This window comes from Podarcis melisellensis (assembly GCF_964234715.1).
Source record: "Podarcis melisellensis genome assembly, chromosome: 15".
Lineage (NCBI taxonomy): Eukaryota > Metazoa > Chordata > Lepidosauria > Squamata > Lacertidae > Podarcis > Podarcis melisellensis.
This window is the reverse complement of record NC_138532.1, coordinates 42,786,761-42,806,197: the sequence shown is the minus strand read 5'-3', so window position 1 is coordinate 42,806,197 and position 19,437 is coordinate 42,786,761. Positions and strand designations below refer to the sequence as shown.

General features: G+C 42.0%; 1 protein-coding gene and 1 long non-coding RNA gene across 4 annotated transcripts in view; both read left to right on the top strand.

Annotated features, from left to right (window-relative positions):
- Positions 1–19,437, top strand: part of LOC309358017 — a 183,376-nt gene that overhangs the window by 142,879 nt on the left and 21,060 nt on the right. The gene's annotated exons all lie outside the window — the stretch shown is intronic.
- Positions 186–19,399, top strand: NSRP1 (nuclear speckle splicing regulatory protein 1). 3 transcript variants are annotated; one of them, XM_081890463.1, is made up of 7 exons: positions 186–342; positions 2,408–2,489; positions 10,402–10,458; positions 13,104–13,235; positions 14,395–14,602; positions 15,393–15,501; positions 17,788–19,399. In XM_081890463.1, exons 1-7 carry the CDS (start codon positions 323–325, stop codon positions 18,710–18,712), a joined length of 1,533 nt encoding a protein of 510 aa, XP_081746589.1. In that variant the 5' UTR covers positions 186–322; the 3' UTR covers positions 18,713–19,399. The 3 variants fall into 3 exon arrangements, with proteins under 3 accessions (XP_081746589.1, XP_081746591.1, XP_081746590.1); XM_081890465.1 differs by lacking the exon at positions 186–342 and adding an exon at positions 438–529; XM_081890464.1 differs by lacking the exon at positions 186–342 and adding an exon at positions 678–703.

Sequence of the window (19,437 nt, the reverse complement as noted above, 5' to 3'; positions counted from 1 at the left end):
TTTTGGCGGGGGGGGGGGGCTAAGCTATAGCTTGTTTAGCTTATACAGTAACTCTAGCAGCACTGCTCTGAGGTGGTAATATTTTAAAGAACGAATAAGCTAAGGGGGGAATTATATTGATAAAGAGACCCTGAAGCGGTAATAATAACAATAATTGCGGGAATTAAGTGAGTGTGTGGGAATAAACATTGGCGAATCTGGGGCGGCGTCGAATCCGCAGTTGCCGAGCGAGAAGCTGAGGCGAGAAAAAGAGGCGGGAAAGAGCAACTCGGCGGCTGCCCTCCGCTCCTCCCTCGTCCCGCCCTCGCGCCGCGTCGCCAAGATGGCGGCTCCGAGCAAGCAGTGAGTGTGGGGGAGGGGAGGCGAAGGGGCCGCGGAGCTGAGGGGGAACCAGGACGGGGTTTGGGGTTGGGGTGGAGAGGGAGCCGAAGGGAAGGAGCCGCGGGGTCGGGGTGGGAATCGGGGCAGGAAAAGGCAGGGGCGGCGTTGAGGAGAAACGGAGCCGGGAGAGGGGGAACTCCCGGCCTGGGTCCATGTGCATCGAAACTGACAAGGCGAAGCAGGGACCGAGGCGGTTTTATTTTATTTTCCGAGGAGGGGGCACCACCTGCCCGGAGGGAGGCCAAGGCGGCAGTGAGGTCGTGGTGGGGGCTGAAGGGGGGGCATGAGGAGGAGGAAAGTAGGGCCGGAAGATGGGGCTGAGGTAATTTCGGGGTGGCCGAGAGAGAGGAGGACTGAGGCGATTTTTCGGGGAGGGCGAGGCGGGTCTGATCCAGAGACTTGGAGGTGAAGTGGGGATATGGGGGGAAACGAAGAGGAACAAGGCCCCCCCCATTATTTTTCATTTTTTACTGCATTTCCGTTGCACGTTTCCCTCCCAAGTTGCTCAAGGTGGTGAACAATAATTAACCCCCCCCCGTGAGGTAGGTTAGGCTGAGCAGCAATGGCCTGTTGGGGGGTTCAAACTGGTCGCCCCCAGATGTTGGCCTGACCCTCTAACCCAGCCTTTCTCAGCCCCACACGTCCTTGCACTACAGCTCCCATCATCCCTGACCGCTAGACATGCTGGCTAGGAATGATGGGAGTTGTAGTCCAACAACATTGAGGGACCCAAGGTTGAGAAAGGCTGCTCTGACCACTACGCCACACTGTTTGTGATTTCCTCCCTGGCCCCAAGACTCAACCCTACAGGAGCGTGGGTTGCACTGTGTTATTTATTTATTGCATTTATATCCCACCTTTCTCTCCCACCTCAAGGTGGTGTACATGATTCTATGTGCCTTCCCATTTAAATCCCGCGAGGCAGGTTAGGCTGAAAGACAGTGACTGGCCAAAGATCACCCAGCAAGCTTCTTTGGTGGAGTGGAGATTTGACTGTGTCTCCCCTAGGCCTAGTCTTGACACTTTTAACTCAGGCTTTCGCCCACCTGGTGCCCTCCAGCCCCAGCATTGTACTGGTGTGATGGGTTGGGCTGATGGGAGTCCAAAACATCTACACTCTGCAGTGTGTCAAGTTTGGGAATGTGACTTTAACCACTATGTCACACTGTTGCTAGTTGGGAAAAAGAAGCCACCTCCCCCATTAATGGCGGTTCTTAAAAATACTTTATTTATTATTTTTGATGCAAGCACTTAAACTGCAGGCACTGTTTTAAAAGAAGCATCTTTCTCTAACACAAGAGGAGATGATGCCTCTTCTCAAATGGCACCTGTTGTAACTCTTGCGGATTCTCTAAAAACAGAGATGCTTCTGACCCACTTGTATGCCTTTTCCTTCAAAAATATTGTTTTATCCACTTCTTTAATCTATTTTTTTGGGTATTTTTATTAAAAACAATTATAGCCATTTGTGGCACCCTCAGTGTGGCTAAAACATTAACTCACTATAAGAATATGAAAATAATGTAAAGAAATTCCAATAAATTATTAGCAGCAGATACAAGAATCCAGATTACTTGACCCAGTATGAATGTCCAACATATTTTGGTTTGATTTATAAAAGCAGAAAGAACACTCACCATGTCTCCTTGCCTAATTTCCTTAATTAAATGACATCATGTTTCACATAATTACAAACATAACAAAAGTAATCATAAACAATAAATAAAACATATTAGAAATACATGACCAAATTGAACAATTTCCATATAACTCATAAGATTTTAAAAATAAAGATACAAAAAATTAACATAAACAACAGCCACAATTCTCCAGCCCAAGAGTCTGTTCAGCAGACTCAGCTTTGGTAGCTGCAGTCAGTCAGTCAGTCAGGGCCCTGTTTTCCATGCTGTCAGCAAAGCTAGTGCTGTTTTGTGTTTCTTCTTTACATTTCAGACTTTGCTACAGCTGAAAAATACATTACCAAGACTACTGAACATATATTCAATATTCATTTTTCTCTCCACAGATATGGACTTATATTTCCCAAGAAAGCGCAGCAGAAAACCTTTGTCAAACATGCAGTGTTTATGGATGACTCAGATGATGAGGTTAGTTTTTTTGTTGTGATTTGTTTCATTTATTATGTTTGTAAGAATACAAAGTCCAAGATATACAGGGAGGCTTCCAATGCAGTTTTCAAAAATTCCAGTTAAAACTAAATTTAAATTTATTTAAACCAACTAAAATACAGGTTCAAAACCACTGTAGCAGCAGATCAGTAAATCAACCTAGTATTCTACCAAGCATCCTGGGAGTAATGTCATTTGAACTCAGTTGTGACCTACTTTTGGGTAGACCTGCATAGCTATATGCTGTTAAACAGCCTAGCCAGCTTGCTGAATTCTTTCTGAATGAGGAAGGATTTATCTACCAGCTTAAGGGCCTTTTAAAAAGTGGGCTATTCAGGTGTCTTTTGGGATGGAGTTCCATAAAGACAAATTACAAGTACTGTAGAGAGAAGATGCTACTCTTTGCTTCTGTCAGACGAATCTGAGCAAGCATTTGGCTCAGAAGTCTCATCTGACAATGTGATCCCAGTATACACAGGGAAGATGGGCCTAACTTATAATTCAACTTTAAAATAACCCCTCTGTAGTATAAATTGTTTTTCCAGTAGAGGGTGCTACATGCCATAGAACCATCATTTAAGTATCTGTTTCTATTATTCTTTGTGAGGAAATTATTTGCAAGCAGTGTGGAAGGACTATGTAGTCTATAAATAGGCTTAGTTCTCATAGATGAAGGATCTGTATTGCTGCTTTCAGGTTGTTTCACAACCCAAGTTCTTATCAATATGTTAAAGATGCTTTGATCTTAGCAGCAGGAATAGTAATTTAAATTCAATGGAAAACTGGACACTTGGTATCACTCACTCTGGAATACATCTATAATTAAGAATATTACACATAGAATCATAGAATTGTAAGTTGGAGTGGACCCTGTGGGTCACCTAGTCCAACCCCCTGCAATACAGGAATCCTGCATACAGCCATCCCTGAGTGGGTTTGAACTACCAACCTTCTGGTTAACAGCCAGATGCACTGTCCCATTATGTCACCCTTTGTATGATTGGAGATTTCAACAGGGACTAGAACATCTAGGCACTTTTTATATGATTTGGCAGGCTTTTATGACATATACAGCAGAGCCATCATTTTCAAAACAAACTTTGCTACAAGCCTGGCAAATCTGGAATGATACTTGATAATCAGATAACAATGAAAGTTTTTACTTAGGCTTTGTTATTTTAACCCATGTGCAACTGTACTCATTCTGCGTGCCAATTTTATAGTTTTGCTTTTCACCTTCTAAGTTTTATCTGCCAGACTGTTTTAAATACATTATACAATAAAAACTTTACAAAAATATGTTAGATACAGGTGCCATAATTTAAACTTTTGATTGGTTTATAGCAGTTAACATTATAATACATAAGTCAATTAGGGCTGTATATATAAAAAGCCAGTTACTGGATTTGGTTTGCTTTGTCACATTTAGGTGTGATGTAGAAGAGCTTTGGAGCAGGACTGTAACTCAACAATAGAGCACATGTGTTGCTTGCAGAAGGTCTCAGGTTCAATCTCTAGCATTTTGAATTAGGTCTGGGAAAGACCTGTGTCTGAAACTCTGGAGAGTTTCTGCCTGTCAGTGTCAGCAGTATTGAGCTAGATGGACCAATGATCTAATCCAGGTTGAAGCAACTCCCTATTGCATGGAAACAAAACCCAGGGCAAAGGATGGGATGTTCTCTGATCCCTATGGCTGTTCTGAATCGTTGGCCCAAAGGAAGGCTCATGAGAGTAGGCAGATGCAGGAATACCAAAGAAGGATGTCAAAAGCAGCAAAATGGCCAATTCTAGTGCTTTATTAAAGAAGGCGTAGACTTACAGCAAAGTAGCCTGCCAGTTCATCTAGGCTTTGCAGACGCAGGACAGACCCCGCAACAAGGAGGTGGCTTGTTTGCACCCAAGCAAACATGCATATGTTCTTTATACCAATAAATATAATAAATAAATAAAATAAAATATACACAAAGCAGCATATGTCATTTCACCTAACTAGATGAAGACATAGGTGGCAAATTCCCAAATCTTACGGATAGTTCCCCTTTCTGGGCTTAGCCCAGCATCCCAAGCCCAAAGATAAGGAGAGCATCAAAGTAAGCCAATTAGCTTATATCAAAGCAAGTGAGCTCACTGCTAAAACAACTATCAAATATTTGTGGGGTTATCTTGACTACCAAGATGGCGTTTTTAGCAAAGCTTCTGGAACAGTTCACCTTTGGTTCAACACAATGGGTAAAAGGAAACAAGCTGTTTCTTTGAGACCCTCAGGGGTACCCCAGACCTTTCCCCTGCATTTTCAACTTTCATTTAAAAATAAATGAAGTCACTAGCCCTTTTAATGATGCCGATCTGAAGAAAAATCGGCAGGCAATATTCTTAGTTGCAAAACTTTATAACAGTAAGCTCAGTAGACGAATTGTTTAGAATTTTCTTATTGACATTCAGTGCCCTCCCAGAGTATCCTTAGGTCCCTGACTTTCCACCTGTACATTCTATTTCTGCTCTTGCCCACGCCTCATCTTCTCTTAACTAATGAGAAATAGATAATGATTTACTAACTTCTAGTCTAATGTACTATTTAAAAAGAAGAAAAATACGCATTATCACTGGGTTTAATGGGTGGTTGACAATTGGCTTTTCACACGCACAAAACAAAATTGATTATGATTTTTTTCCAAACAGATTCTCTCATTTGCAAATAGAGTGTACAGAGGAGAATGATAGCCTCTTTATATTGTCCCTTTGATCTGGCATGGCAGGTGATGGGGGGAAGCATCTTACAGAACTCCCCATGTTATTCCACAGCCCACAAAGTAGGTAATAAATCCAGCAGCTGCCTTTATCATCAACCAAAAAATAAGATCATTTTTAAAAAACAAAATTACTTTATTAGTTTAGTAATAATTTTAGGCCTTTCCGAGATAAGGAGCTGCGTTTGGGAGGGGTTTCATTTCCTGGCTGCTTCCATATCAGCAAAAACTACGCCTTGCGTGTCTGAAGATGGTGTATTTATAACTGAACTCTAATAAAGTCCATGCCAGCAAACCTGCACACCTGACTTGGCCATGGTGATCATATATTAGATAGAAAACTTTTGTTCCGTTAAAAAAATGTTACTATGCATATTTCATTAAGATTTTCTTTGCTGTATTGAGAGGTTGTTTAATCTTTCTCTTATAATTTCCAAGTTATACAGCGAAGTGAATGTGTATGAGTATGCATGGAGAACAGGACTGGTTTTAGGACTGATGCTGTATTAGGCTTAAAGGAAGTAAAATAATGTTCTGGGTTTTAAAAAAATATTTATTTGGTGCCATCAACATGTCTGTTGCTTTCTGTAAATTCCATGGAGTTTTCTTTTCTTTTACAATCAAGGAGTGTATTAATTATTTGAAAGATATATTTACGTAGTACAAGAGGGCAGATACCTGTCCCAAGGAGATTCCAGACTAAAATTTGACACAGAGGAAACAAAAGAGGATTGGGAAGGAAATGTAGGCAGGGGGTACTTAGAGAGGTGTAAAAAGTGGGCGTTGAGGAAAGTTTCAATGGAAGTTAGAGACAGAACATCACTCAAGTGGTCACAGAGGTAGTTCCAATCTTAATGTGCAGCAAGAGGTAAATTTTGAAGAAGCAAAAGGACTTTAGCCACCTGAAGTTGATGAAAAATGGGGTTTTGTAGAACTCTGGAGCAGGGCACCCCTCCTCCTCTTCTCTGCAGCCTCAGTAGCACAAGGCTATGGGTGTCAGGAGTCTGTTGCTTCAAACCCTGTTTAGTCAAACAAGAAAAGGTAGTACAGTGTCCCGTTTGCAGTTTTATAGTTCTACAAGTTAAACGGAGCTCATTGGATGCTATCATTCACAAAGAATGCTGTGAACATTTTGTGACAAACCTTGTGCTTCTGATGCTAAATATATTGTTAACTAGTAATAAAAGCAGTATGTGGAGTTTCACCCACCCACTTAAGACAGAGTTTAACTCTTAAAAAAGAAAAGAAAGATCAAGAGTTATTAAAGCCTGCTGCTCTGTGTAGTTTTAATGGAAGAGAGGTCAGCATATCCAATATTTCTGTGAACCTTCATTTCCTTCACTCTAATCCAGAAGCCAACATACACCTTGATGTGCTGCCAATCTGTTTCATGTGACAGTTGAATCCAGAATGGTCTGTTTGGTCCAGCCACTCTGACTGAGACTACAATGATAAGTGATATATAAATAGTTGAAATACTTTTTTAAAATGTGCAGTCTTCCTTATTTCAGGAGCAGAACAACCCTATAATATCTTTTTTTATCTGATCCACAAGATAAAGAGGGAGTGATGCTCTTCATCCATTCTAGCTGCTTTATAGGCTGGGGTAGGAGAGCTTGTGAAGCTGTTGGAGCACTTTATAAATCTTATTTTAAAAGGGTACTTTGTGTCAAGAAGAAAAAAAAAACAGTTTGGCAGCCTAAGAGAAGACTGTACCAGGTGTAGCAAAAGTATGAAAGAAAGATTGAAATAAAAGAGGAATAATGAAAAGGGATAGAATAAAGTAAAAATTTAAAAGATTTGCAATATAGGGAACAAACTCTGCAGTTCTCGTTGTGTTTCAGTTCTTTTCCCTTTAGGGAGCAACACATTTCCTGGTGTTTTTAGTGCAGGGTTAAGAGAGTTTTCCCTTTCAGAAAATATTATATTATAAGTTCAAGCTTTGTGTCTCCAAAGAATACCATGTTTGGGGGCAAACAGAAATCCCATGCCAGATTGCTGACTTCGTAAGGTTCTTTAATAAACGACCTGTTGATAAGTAGAAATAATACAAAAGAACAGGAAGTTCCCATCTATCAGACCTCTCAGCACAACAGGAAATTGTCACCCATAAAGCTCTGGAAGAGGTGTTTGTGCTGGCGCTGTTTTCCTTAAACTTCTTGGCGCGCTGTCCAAACAAATGACAGGTGGACCGCTTTAGAATTTTATGTACTGAAATTGAGGCCTCTATATTACTTTTATTGTTTGCATAATCTCCAGACACTAGTACACTTAACTGCCTACAGCCAGGTCTTGGAAAAACTATTGTGCATTTTAAATATTTTGATGGAGAGAAATGACTTATGCATGAAGAATAGACCAATTTCATGAAAATATTGGACAAAATATGTCAGTTATTTTGAGTTGAAGTATAATTAGCTTAGTCCCTCAAGTTGAAGACATATTTTCTGAGGCAATTAATGCACAACGGGGTGAGCTCCCGTTGTTCGGTCCCAGCTCCTGTCCACCTAGCAGTTCGAAAGCACGTCAAAGTACAAGTAGATAAATAGGTACCGCTCCGGCGGGAAGGTAAACGGTGTTTCCGTGCGCTGCTCTGGTTTGCCAGAAGCGGCTTAGTCATGCTGGCCACATGTCTGCGGACAAATGCCGGCTCCCTCGGCTTATAGAGCGAGATGAGTACTGCAACCCCAGAGTCGTCCGCGACTGGACCTAACGGTCAGGGGTACCTTTACCTTTATCTTCTGGATGCATAGCCAGCCTTCCTTCAGAGCCAGTAAGCAATGTTTCTTATCGGTCATGGATAGGGCAGTCAGCATCTTCCAAAGGTCAGTTGATCTATGCTTCCTGTGCAGTGCTTTTGATACATTGTCCAGCTGAGCTAGTCCCAAACCTGTTTCTTCATGATAAAAGAATGACATACAGACTGACCGTGGCCGGGTTTATTAATGCAGCTATGGCTATGGTGGATGAACACCAAAGGTCTATCTATTCTAGTATTCTCCCTCCAGCAGCAGCCTGCCAGGTGCCATTGCGGAGTTCAGAAGTGAAAGCTCTTCTCTTCTTTTACAGCACTTGGTATTTGGTTCTAGGTGCCTTCTTACAGGGGCATACAATGGGTTCTTCATTGTAGTCACTCCTATCAGAATTGTAAAGTGGAAAGGACCCCAAGGGTCATTTAGTGCAACCCCATGTAATTTGAAGCTTCAGGTGAGCAGTCCTGGATTCAGCACCACAGTACATTGGCATAAAAGAGTTGTTCAAACATTTGCTTGGTACTTCAAGGAGGTAGGAAAGCAGCATACATGAGTGTAATTCAAAACCTAGAGTACCTTTATTGTTGATAGTTCAGTCCTGTGTCAGAAACAAGAAAAATGGCATATGGCACTTCTGCAAGAGCAAATTAATATTCAAGTCAGTTTGAATTTGCTGTGTGTCATGGTGAGTCAGCTTTCTTCATCCCACTTGGACATCAATGTATAAGAATAAAATAAAAAATTACCTGCTGCTTGTTTTCCATTTGCTTTTTTTTAGTATTATGAAGTGCTGGTGACAAAAGTTCTTCCACTTGTAAGAAAAGCTGATGTTCAGTATGAGTCATGGCAGGATTGGAAAACTACGATAGCTGCCAAAATGTTAAAAAAGATATTTTTCATGTTTCCCTGTCACCTGGTGGAGGGAAAGGAATATTTGATTGCTAATGCTCTATAAACAAGTGGTCTTTGTAGTTAAATTTGTTCAGCAAACACAGGGAGCTGCAGATCTATGTAGAATTAGGAAGTGTGAAGAAGAGATCTGGTGTGCTTCACTTTATTGGGAATAAGGAAACTGCATTCTGAACTAAGTCAGCAGGGCTGTTTCCATTGCTGTTCTTAATACACTGCTTTCTAGTGTGATGTTCTTCTTCCCGCATAATGTGCTTTGGAGGTGTAGGTGTGTGTGTGTGTGTGTGTGTGTGTGTGTGTGTGTGTGTGTTATCCTACTTACAAAATAACCACTTTGTGATTACTGATTTGCTCTTTACATCTTCAGAGCAGGCTTAGGTAACTGAGTTAGAGATGTTGGGTGCTAGCTGAGCTCTGACAACAGCCCAACACATCCCTATGGAGTTGGAGCCCTATATGGTGCCTACAGCATCTGCCACAATCCACATGAAGGGCCAAGCCTGTGTCTTGCCCTGCCCTGCCTTGCCTTTCTGCTGCTGCCTCTCAGCAAGAGCAACATCTTCTCCAGCTGCAGCTCAGATCTGGCCCAGGTCTATGGCACGAACTCTCACAGCCAGCCCCGATCCCAGGCTTACAGGCTGAGTTTCTCAATTTTTAATGTAGTTATGTACTTGCATCATAAGCTGTAATATAGTACGATGCTTAACAAAGGGAAAAACAACAGTTTGAACATAAATCTTTTACTAAAACAGTATAAGGTAGCTTTCTGTGTTCCTAATCCTAAGAGTGCCTGAACCAACCCAGCCGGATGGGTGGGGTATAAATACAGTGGTACCTTGGTTGTCAAACATAAGCTGTTCCGCAAGACGGTTTGACAACCGAGGCGCAAAGGGCAGTTGGCAAAGTCAATTGAGAAAACTGAATAAAACGCAGCAGAAGCTGTTAAATGTCCAAAAAACGTTCAAAATGGAAGCAATTACTTTGGGGTTTTCGGCGTTTGGAAACCGAAACGTTTGGTTTCCGAGATGCTTGAAAACCGAGGTACCACTGTGATAAAATTATTATTATAACCATGTTTATTCTTAAGTCCCACCATCTTCATTGGGACTTAATATGTCATCAGTGTGCAGATGGCTATGTTGACCACATAGCTCTTCTCAATACAGTACTTTATGGACAAAGAAAATGATATTGGCATTTCAGTTGTTGGAAATTTCTTTTCTATGGATGCAGATTACAGTGTTTCTCTACTGATGAGCTTCCATATTTATTTGCTTTTAAACTGTTTTGAAAATGTAGCAAACTTGTATTGGCCTTCAAGATGGTCATATTAATACTCGAAGTCAGTCTCTCTGGGGGCATACTCCCAGGCAAGTGTTCTTAGGCCTGCAACCTTATTTATTTTTTAAACTATTGTGGGCTATACAAAACAAAAATATATTTATATGTAACTTAATATGCAAAATGTTTTTTTCTTCACAGTCTTCTGTGGGTGAGAGCCTTCAACGAGAAGCCTTGAAAAAGCAAGCAATGAAACAAGTAAGTTGGCAATGTGTGTACACACACATCTTGCTCCTTGGCTTCTGGTCTCATTACACAAATATATATAAGGTGGTGGTTGTTATACTGATATCAGTGTATATGGCAATTTGCCCTGAAATGTATAGAAAGAGAGAATGCTCTCTCCTGAGGAACATACCACCTAAATTAGAACAGGGTAAGGCCAATAACCAAGATAGCATGCTCCATCTTAAAATCTGACTTTCCACTATCATGCATCGAGGTAATGCTAGTGTCTCATCCCCAGCCCTCCAGTAAGATTTTAGTAAAGCCTTCAATGTAACAACTTGCCTCATAGCCATAGGCAATCAGTAATTCCATTCAGGTAAGTAAGCAATCTAGTAGAGGAGAGACAGATCACTCTTGTCTCTCCTCCACAAATCTGCTTGGTAGAAAGCACTTTTTTTTTACTAGCCTGCCAAGAGGCTGGCAGACCGCAGTTTCATGTTTGTTGCAGAGGAGCATGTTCTACAGCCTGCATTGAAATGCAGTCTAGCTTTTAGCCAGCAGTAGAAAAGAAATCCAGACCAGCAACTTTGGTAGACTTATTTACCTGGCTGTCTTACACCAGTGCAAATGTTTAGAAATAGGTTAACACTAGCACCTGACAAGGCTAATGGTTTTCCTATAGGACTGTCAACCAGTATATTTCACCAAGTTTTGGCAGCAAGTGTTAAAAAAATTAGAGTGGCAGCTGTTTTACTTTTCATAATGTTTTTTTTTAAAAATTGTATTAGTGCAATGTATAAATGAATTATTGGATTATTTTATGTGATTCATCCTCATAATTTTACACACCAGCCCTGTCCTCTTGGCGCTTGGTTTTGGAACTGCAACACTTTCCTTATTAACAATGACATAATTTATATCAAAGCTTGATTTTTTAGTTTCCATGACTTTGTTTGCGTAATAAACAGTTCCGCTTTTATACAACTCTGTTTTTCTTGGGTTTATTTTGGCTATGTCTAAGTTGTTACAGAAAAACAACCCTGCTGCAAGCCTTGAAGCAGGTTGCCATATATCTACTCATAGTTTACAATGCACCATTAAACGTGGAGACTAATTTAGCATCCACACTGTAAAAACCACCAGGAGAGGCAAATTCCTTCTCTGACATCAAATATAGGACTCCTTGACTGACTACTTGTGTAACTTTTGTTTCAGAATGAAAGTCTTAATAGTATGAGAAAACAAAATGAACTTGTCCACTGTTTAGATTTCCACCACACTTGGCTAAATCTTCATGGAGAGAAAAGACATGGAGCAAATATTTTTTTCTGTAATAGAAATACTGGCCTTTGGGTTACATAAACACAGAAGATGGTTTTGCAGATTATGATGAGTATGAGAGATAACATCTCTGTGGTTTGCACCTAGTGGAAACATGCATGGCCCCTTAGTTTCCTGTAGGGAAGGGAAGACTTACTCAGTTGCTCCCTGGGGCTTCAGGGCAAGGTGGTAGAGTTATCTTAGACTCACACTTGGGTTTGCTACTGGGAAGAGGGGAATGTTATAGACCAGGCATGCCCAAGAGGTGGATCGCAATCTACTGGTAGATAATGGGGAGTTCCTGGTAGATCCTGGTTGATCTCTGGCTCCTCTGCGATCTCCTTACAAAAAACAAAAAACAACCCACAACTTTAGCTTCCTAAAAAAAGCTCCACAACTTTGGCTACCTAAAAAAAGCTCCACAACTTTCTGCCAGTCTTTTTACGACAATGGGTAGATCACTGCCAGTTTTTTTATACTGTGAGTAGATCACAGACTATTGGGAGATGGACGTCCCTGTTATAGACCTTGCCTGTGTGTGCGTAAAAATGAACACATACTTCTGTGTTGTAACCATATAATCAATCATAGTGTTTCTTTGGCCAGGGAGACAAAGTGGGTTACAATGCCCTTGAAGATTGTTCTCATTTTGCTCAGGCACTAGTGTGAGCAGGAGCAACAAACCATCATCTCTGGGTTAGCATTATGTCCAACACACAGATTGTGGTTTGTTGATAGGAGAGAACAAACCATGGTGCAACGTTGTAGTTTTTTTAGAGTGAAGCAAATGGTGATCCTTGGATGTAACTCTAAGCCAGGCAAGAGTGTTTGTTACTGTTGCTGTCTAGAGGAGAGGAACAAAGTGGGAACTTCTGTGTTTTTTTGGTAAACCATAGTTTGCCATGATGGGCTAACACTACCATTGTAGCAGCTTTCTATTCCAGTGGCTGTCTGTCCGTCTCTGTCTTATGTTTTTTCTGGCCCAAAGTCAGAGAGCACATCCTCAACACAGGTAAATAGTGATGTGCTTTATTTCCAGTCAGAGAACACAGGGCCACACGATGGGGCTGTTATTTTGGCTTTAAAGGTTTCTAGGACAAACTTCCAGAATGGAGCAGTGAGGGGTGAATAAACAGCACAGGTCTTTGGAAGCAGAAGCTTGGCAGCAAGGAGGAGAAGACTTCTCTTGTATAACCATCTGGAAGGCTGCGCTAGCGCCTTAGATGTTTTTAATAAAAGTCTCTTGTTTGCAGCTTCTGTCTTAACTGAGATAATTATAGATAATACATTGCTGGACTAGCTTCCTGGAAGACTCTAATGAAAATACCATAACCTTTCTTTCCTTCCTTTTAAAGACCAAGCTTGAGATCCAGAGGGCACTGGCGGAAGACTCCACAGTGTATGAATATGACAATATTTACGACGACATACAGCAAAAGAAGGCAGAAAGTCATGCCAGCGCACTTGCAGGGAAAGGGGAAAAAAAGGTCCATACCTGGAAATGAGTATGATGTCTGTCTTTGCCTCTCTACACTAGGGATGTTTGGGGCGGTGAAGACCTCCAGCTGTGGGTGGGAAGAGGCCAAGAGGGATGTGGATCCACTGAGGGGAAGGGAATCAAAGGTTAACACTCCCTGCACTTCATGGAAAATTCAGGAGTGGGATCTGCTGGTGCTGCTATTTATCATTCAAGTGACACTTTTTTATTCTTACAAACTGCATCACCTCTTTCAAGTTTACCTTCAACTGTCATGTGGGATGGGCCTCTGTTCCTATTTCAAAAATGGAGAACTGAGGGCTCAGGGAGAATTATCTTTTGCAAGCCTCTGCAGTCAGATTTAAGCCCAAGTCTTACAGATACAGTGGTACCTCGCAAGACGAATGCCTCGTAAGACGAAAAACTCGCAAGACGAAAGAGTTTTTCGTTTTTTGAGTTGCTTCGCAAGATGAATTTCCCTATGGGCTTGCTTTGCAAGACGAAAACGTCTTGCAAGTTTGTTTCCTTTTTCTTAAAACCGTTAATACCCAGGGAATCCGTGCTTCGCAAGACGAAAAATTCGCAAGACGAAAAAACTCGCAGAACAAATTAATTTCATCTTGCGAGGTACCACTGTACACTACATTTAGACTTGGATCACACTGTCCCTTTCCTGCACATTTTTGTTGGACATCACCTTCATCTCTCAGGATCATAGGTCCACAGATGTGTTTCCTGGCTCTCTCTCACCCTTCTCCAGAACCTGGGGAACTCTCCCAGAGTCAGTGCTGACTTTGGAAAAACACTATACATGTATTTCCCTATGGCCTCTTCTTGTTCTGGAGAATGACAGAGAATCTTCCTCACCTCGTGCGAAGTGTTGGATGAGGCTCAGTTTGACTGGGAAGAGTCCCCCAGCTTTAAACTCAGCGTTTAAGTGTAGCATCACAAGTAGTATTGGTGGCAAGCACAGATTTCACCTGGCTACTGATACCAGGCAGATTTTGTGGGCCTCTGCTCAATAACTTTGCCTTGGTACTGATGGCAGCTCAGAGGGGCAGCAGTAGCTTCTGTAAAATGTATCCCACAATATTCACAGCACCTTTGATTTATTTGCCACAGGTAATCTCAGTCTTCTTCCATTTCTTCATTGCTGTTTGTCTTTGCAGCCCAAGTACATCCAAAATATTCTCAAGGCGGCCGAGCTAAGGAAGAAGGAGCAGGAAAAGAGAATGGAGAAGAAGATTCAGAAAGAACGTGAACTGGAAGGAGGCGCGTTTGATGACAAAGAAGCCTTTGTAACATCGGCCTACAAGAAGAAACTGCAAGAAAGAGCTGAGGAGGAGGAAAGAGAGAAGAGGGAGGCAGCAATTGAGGGTGAGGAAGATGACCAGGGTGCTGATAGATTGCTCTCGTGGGTGCTAGGAACCAAATTGTCAAGACTCTGAACTCACAGTAGCCTAAATGACCTTTAAGTAGGAATCATCTGGCAGATTTGGTTGTGTTCCTTTATACATTGTCTCCTTGAGGAGGTGTCAAGATGGGAACTCTTTTTTGTTCCTGGCCTTGCTCCTTTGGCTTGGGATAATGTGTGGCTTGTGAAGTAAGCTGGGGGGAGAGAGACATTTGCTTAAAGAAAATTCAGGGGTTTGTATGGAAATCTCCCCTCTTCAATGCAAAAGCTTAGCCACCGTACAGCACTATCACAATATCATTTTCACATCATAAGAAGTATGTGTGGTTTTTAAGAATTGTCATTTTGGGTTTCTTTTTTGGACTGCATGTGTGCATACCAGTGATCAGCAGTTGGATTATTCTGAAATGCCTTCTTCATGTTTCTTTGAAGAGGGAACCACAGCTGCTTGTACTCCCTAGTGCTCAAGAGATGGGAGATAGGTGGCACTTGATAAGACCCTCAAACTCCATCCCTGCCGCATCCCCAGTTTTAGCCACACCATTCTCTCCTCAATAACTTTCTAAAAACAGTAGCTAAAGGAGGCTGTTCCCCACCATCACTGCCCCTATAATCTGAGTACTGTGTACAACCCCTGCTTTGTTCCAGATATCTCAGGCAATGTGGGCAATTGCAGTGAAGCTTTTTCTCTCAGCTGCTCTATTGATAAATAATAATAATTCCTAATTTTATGTCCTCCTTCCCTTTTTTCAGCATGTCTGGATGTGACCAAGCAGAAGGATCTCAGTGGCTTTTACAGGCACCTGCTAAACCAGGCAGTGGGGGAAGAGGAGATGCCCAAATGCAGCCTTCGGGAGGCCAGGTAAGGTTGAAATGCAGAAAAATCAGCTTCTCTGGCAGTCGCAGTTTCAGCATCTCCTTGATGGCTTTGAGCTTAATGGAGCCAGAGTTTGGTCCCAGTTAGCAACCCTCAGCTCAGAATGGAGAGTTTCATTCTAACCAGAGTGTGCATGGTGTTTGATAACTATAAAGAAGGGACTGAATTTTTGCTCCACTCTTGGGTGGGATGGCAGTCGGAGGTCAAGTGGGTGCCTCCTCTCTCTCTGGATGAATGAGGAAAGGTTTCCTTACAGATGATGTGCTGTGACTATAGTGGGGAGCAGGCTAGGCTGGCTTATTGGCATCAAGCCAAGACATTTGTGACCTGCAAGGTGATCCTTCAATAATAACATATGGAGGGTAATTAAACTACTGTTCTCTTTCACCAGGGTGGCATTGTGGCTTTGGGATGTTACCAGGGAGACATGGAAGGCTGTCTCCTTCCTGGTTTTGTACACATTTTTAATTGCATGATGCTATACTTGTTCCCATTTGTGTCTGTTTTTATTGTTCATTTGGTGCTCTCTTTTAGTTATTTTTAAATGTTTCATATTGGCTCTGTGCATCACTGTGGTTGCCTTTTCTTTCTTTTTTTACAAAAAAAGAAGTTAACATGTTTTTTGAACAAAGGGAGAAGTTTTTTCAGACATAGGCAGAGTCCATAATACATTCTAGAAGAAAACCAGCTATAAAATGTTGGCACTTAAGCATGTTTCTTAATGTCCCCTGACAAACAGTCTCTCTGTGTGTGCATGTGTCCTTTTCCAAGCAAGCTAAAGAAACAGCAGTGCCACTAGTGACTTACAGATCTCAGGCTGGCTTTACCTTCCCTTAGCCAAAGTCCACTCTTAATTCGAAAGGCATGTTCAAAATCATCACCATCATTATTATTTGCATTTATTAATCACTTACTACATAAATTGCCTTGAAGTGACTTAGAATTACATAAGCTTTTACCCAGTTGATGTATATGTGGCAGAATTTTGCTTTTCTGGGTTTTGAATCTGGATTGCTTGGACAGGTAATTTTAGTGAAGTAAACAGTGTGGGTTATATCCTTAAATGTTAGCTTCCTTATTAACTACCCAAGACTGAAACATTGTAACTTCTCTGGTCCTATCAGTTTGATAGCTATAATTATACTCTCAGCTGTTACCACCTTGTTTTGTCTTGTGTTAATCTTTCCAGAAGAGGAATATCTCTTGAATGTATGTATAGAAACATGATAAGGCTGTACTGATCAGCAAAAGACAAATGTCTCATAATGTTACAGATGCTGTCACTGGGGCATTTGGAGCATATCTGTCACTAAAGACAATGTCATCTCATTTTCCCTCTTTGGGGGACTATTTTGCAATAGTGTAGTCATCCTTTATAAGGAAGTAGTATTCTCCTTTTCTGGTAAACGGAAAATCTTGCCACTCTTGTTTCATTAATACTAATAAATGTTCACAGCTTATTTGTGCTAATTTGGAGATAATCCAAAGTCCGAGTCATATTTACGGGTGTTAAAAGTACTTGCCAGTCAGAGCTTACAAGATGGATTGATGAATCATTGGGTCCGAACCCTACTCCAGTATGTGATGAGATCACGTGATGTGAACCAAACAAGTTCAGGTATAGATGACAAAAGCAGGTGGTGATAAATACTGCCTCAGAGTGTGTGCCTGTTATTCCTCATGGCTTTGCCAACCATTCATTACAGATGGCAGCCATGATGACTGCTACATGTTCTGCCCATCACTTCCAGTAGGCAAAATGAGTGCACACCAGAGTGAGTTTTGTCTGATTCCACTTGCAGTCTGTAGTGAGGGACAACTGATAAGGAACCCATATTAAATCCCTCCAACTAGGAATGCTGTTGGTACCTTGTTTAACACAAATCAGGAGTTGAACATTTGATACACACATTCTGGATGAGAGATTAATATTTAGCCATGCATGCCACATGTTTCAATTATGCATTGTTAGTTTCAAGTAGCAGCCAGAAAGTTTTTTTGGAAGCACCCAAACACGGCATTAAAATAATGGCCAGCACCATTTATTGTCCCCATGCCTGGTGTTCAGAGGTGGTATACTCTCTAGGATCATGGAGTTTCTGTTTCTTGTTGTGAAATAAATGCGGTAAACTTGCAGTTTTCTACAAATTCTTGACATGAAAACATGCTTTTCTTAGAAATGTGGGTGTAAGCTTTGGAGGATAAGATGATGCTAGGTTGTTCTGAGTTGGCAGGGAGTGAATTTTATTTTGTGTCTTAAAAAAAATGTAGGATAAAGGAAGAAGAACCCAGTGGGAATTCCTGTGACTCCAAGCAAATAAGCAAAAACCTGGATGAGAGGACAAGTTCCCACATTCCTCTAAAAGCAGAAGATAACCCAGATGCAGACAGTGACTTGGAAATGGATACTAGTGATGAGGAGAACAGTGCTAAAGTACACACAAACAGCGGAACTGGCAACAAAAAGGAGAGTAGGCAAGGCCACTCTGACCGTAGTGGGGAGAGTTCCAGGCATCACAGGAGCCGAAGGGACTCAAGGTCATCCAGCGAGGAGAGAAGCTGCCATCAAAAGGTGCCTTCAAGTCATCCAGAGAAAGAGGAGGGTGGGGGAAGGAAGGGAAAAAGTGGGCAGCACAGGGAAAAGGAACGCGAGAGAAGACACAAAGACCATGAAAAAGAGGAGCGCTCTAGACCCGAGAACCATCATAGGAGACGGGAAGAGCAGGATGAGAAGCAGAGGAGAAAAGACAGGAAAGAGAGGGATGATTATGATAGAGATCTGAAGATGTGGAGAGACAGAGAGGAAAGGTATTCTGAGTGGGAACAGCAAGAGAAAGAGAGGCACAAAGAGAGGCACAGGGATAGGGAAAGGGACAAAGGCGCACAGGAACACAAAGAGGAGAAGCAGCGGCAAAAAAGGAAAAGTAGTAGCCCTGGGCCCTTGGCAAAAGATTGCCATCGGGCTCCAGAAAGTGATAGTAGGGGAGAAAACCCCCTCAACTCTGAGAGATCATTAGAATTGAAGCACGGGACTTCAGGGGTGGGAGCAGAGGAAGCAGAGAAACCTCCAGAGAGCCAGAGCAAATTTGCAAAGCGTAGTAACGAGGAGACAGTGATGTCAGCAAGAGACCGCTACCTGGCTCGGCAGATGGCCCGTGTGGGCACCAAGTCTTACATAGAAAAAGAAGAGGATTAGATTTCATTTCAGGAGGAGCATGTCAGGAAGGTGACACGTGCTTATCGCTGGTGGGAATACCAAGGCAGGAGGGAATTGTACACTGGAATTGAAGTACGGTAGCTTCAGGCCATTCATTTTAAGAGGATTTTTAAAAGGTGTATCCTTTTCTGCAGGAGAAATGGATAGAGAGGTATGACTTTTGGACACAGAGTGTATAGCTTGATATGGGTCTGTTCACACTGACCCACACTGCACCTCAGTACCTGCTTATGCTCTGTGTCTTTTCAGCGCAGTGAGCTCCAGCCTGTGGCTAATAGCCTCACAGAGGTTTCCTTTAGATCATGAGCGGGGAGCCTGTGGCTCTCCAGATATTGCTGGACTACAGCTCCCATCACCCTTGGTCCTGTTGGCTGCTGGGGATTGGAGCCCAACAACAGCTGGAGGGCCACAGCGTCCTCATCCCTGCTCTAGAGCCTGCTCTCCAGCCACAGGTACCAAGGGAAAATAAGTGTGAAAACCAAACTTAATGAGGAATACAAATAAGCCCAGAAGCAAAAATTAATATTGTTTTGTTTTATTTTTTAAAAAAACACCACCACCACCGCTTAGTTCCACAGTGAACTTAAATGTGGGGAGACTTTGTTTGGAGTTTTGTTAATTCTTCTGTGCAGAAACATTGAAATAAAATGAAAGATGTGAATCTTACGCTGCCCTTGACACTGTTTTGTGTTTGTGTTACTTCT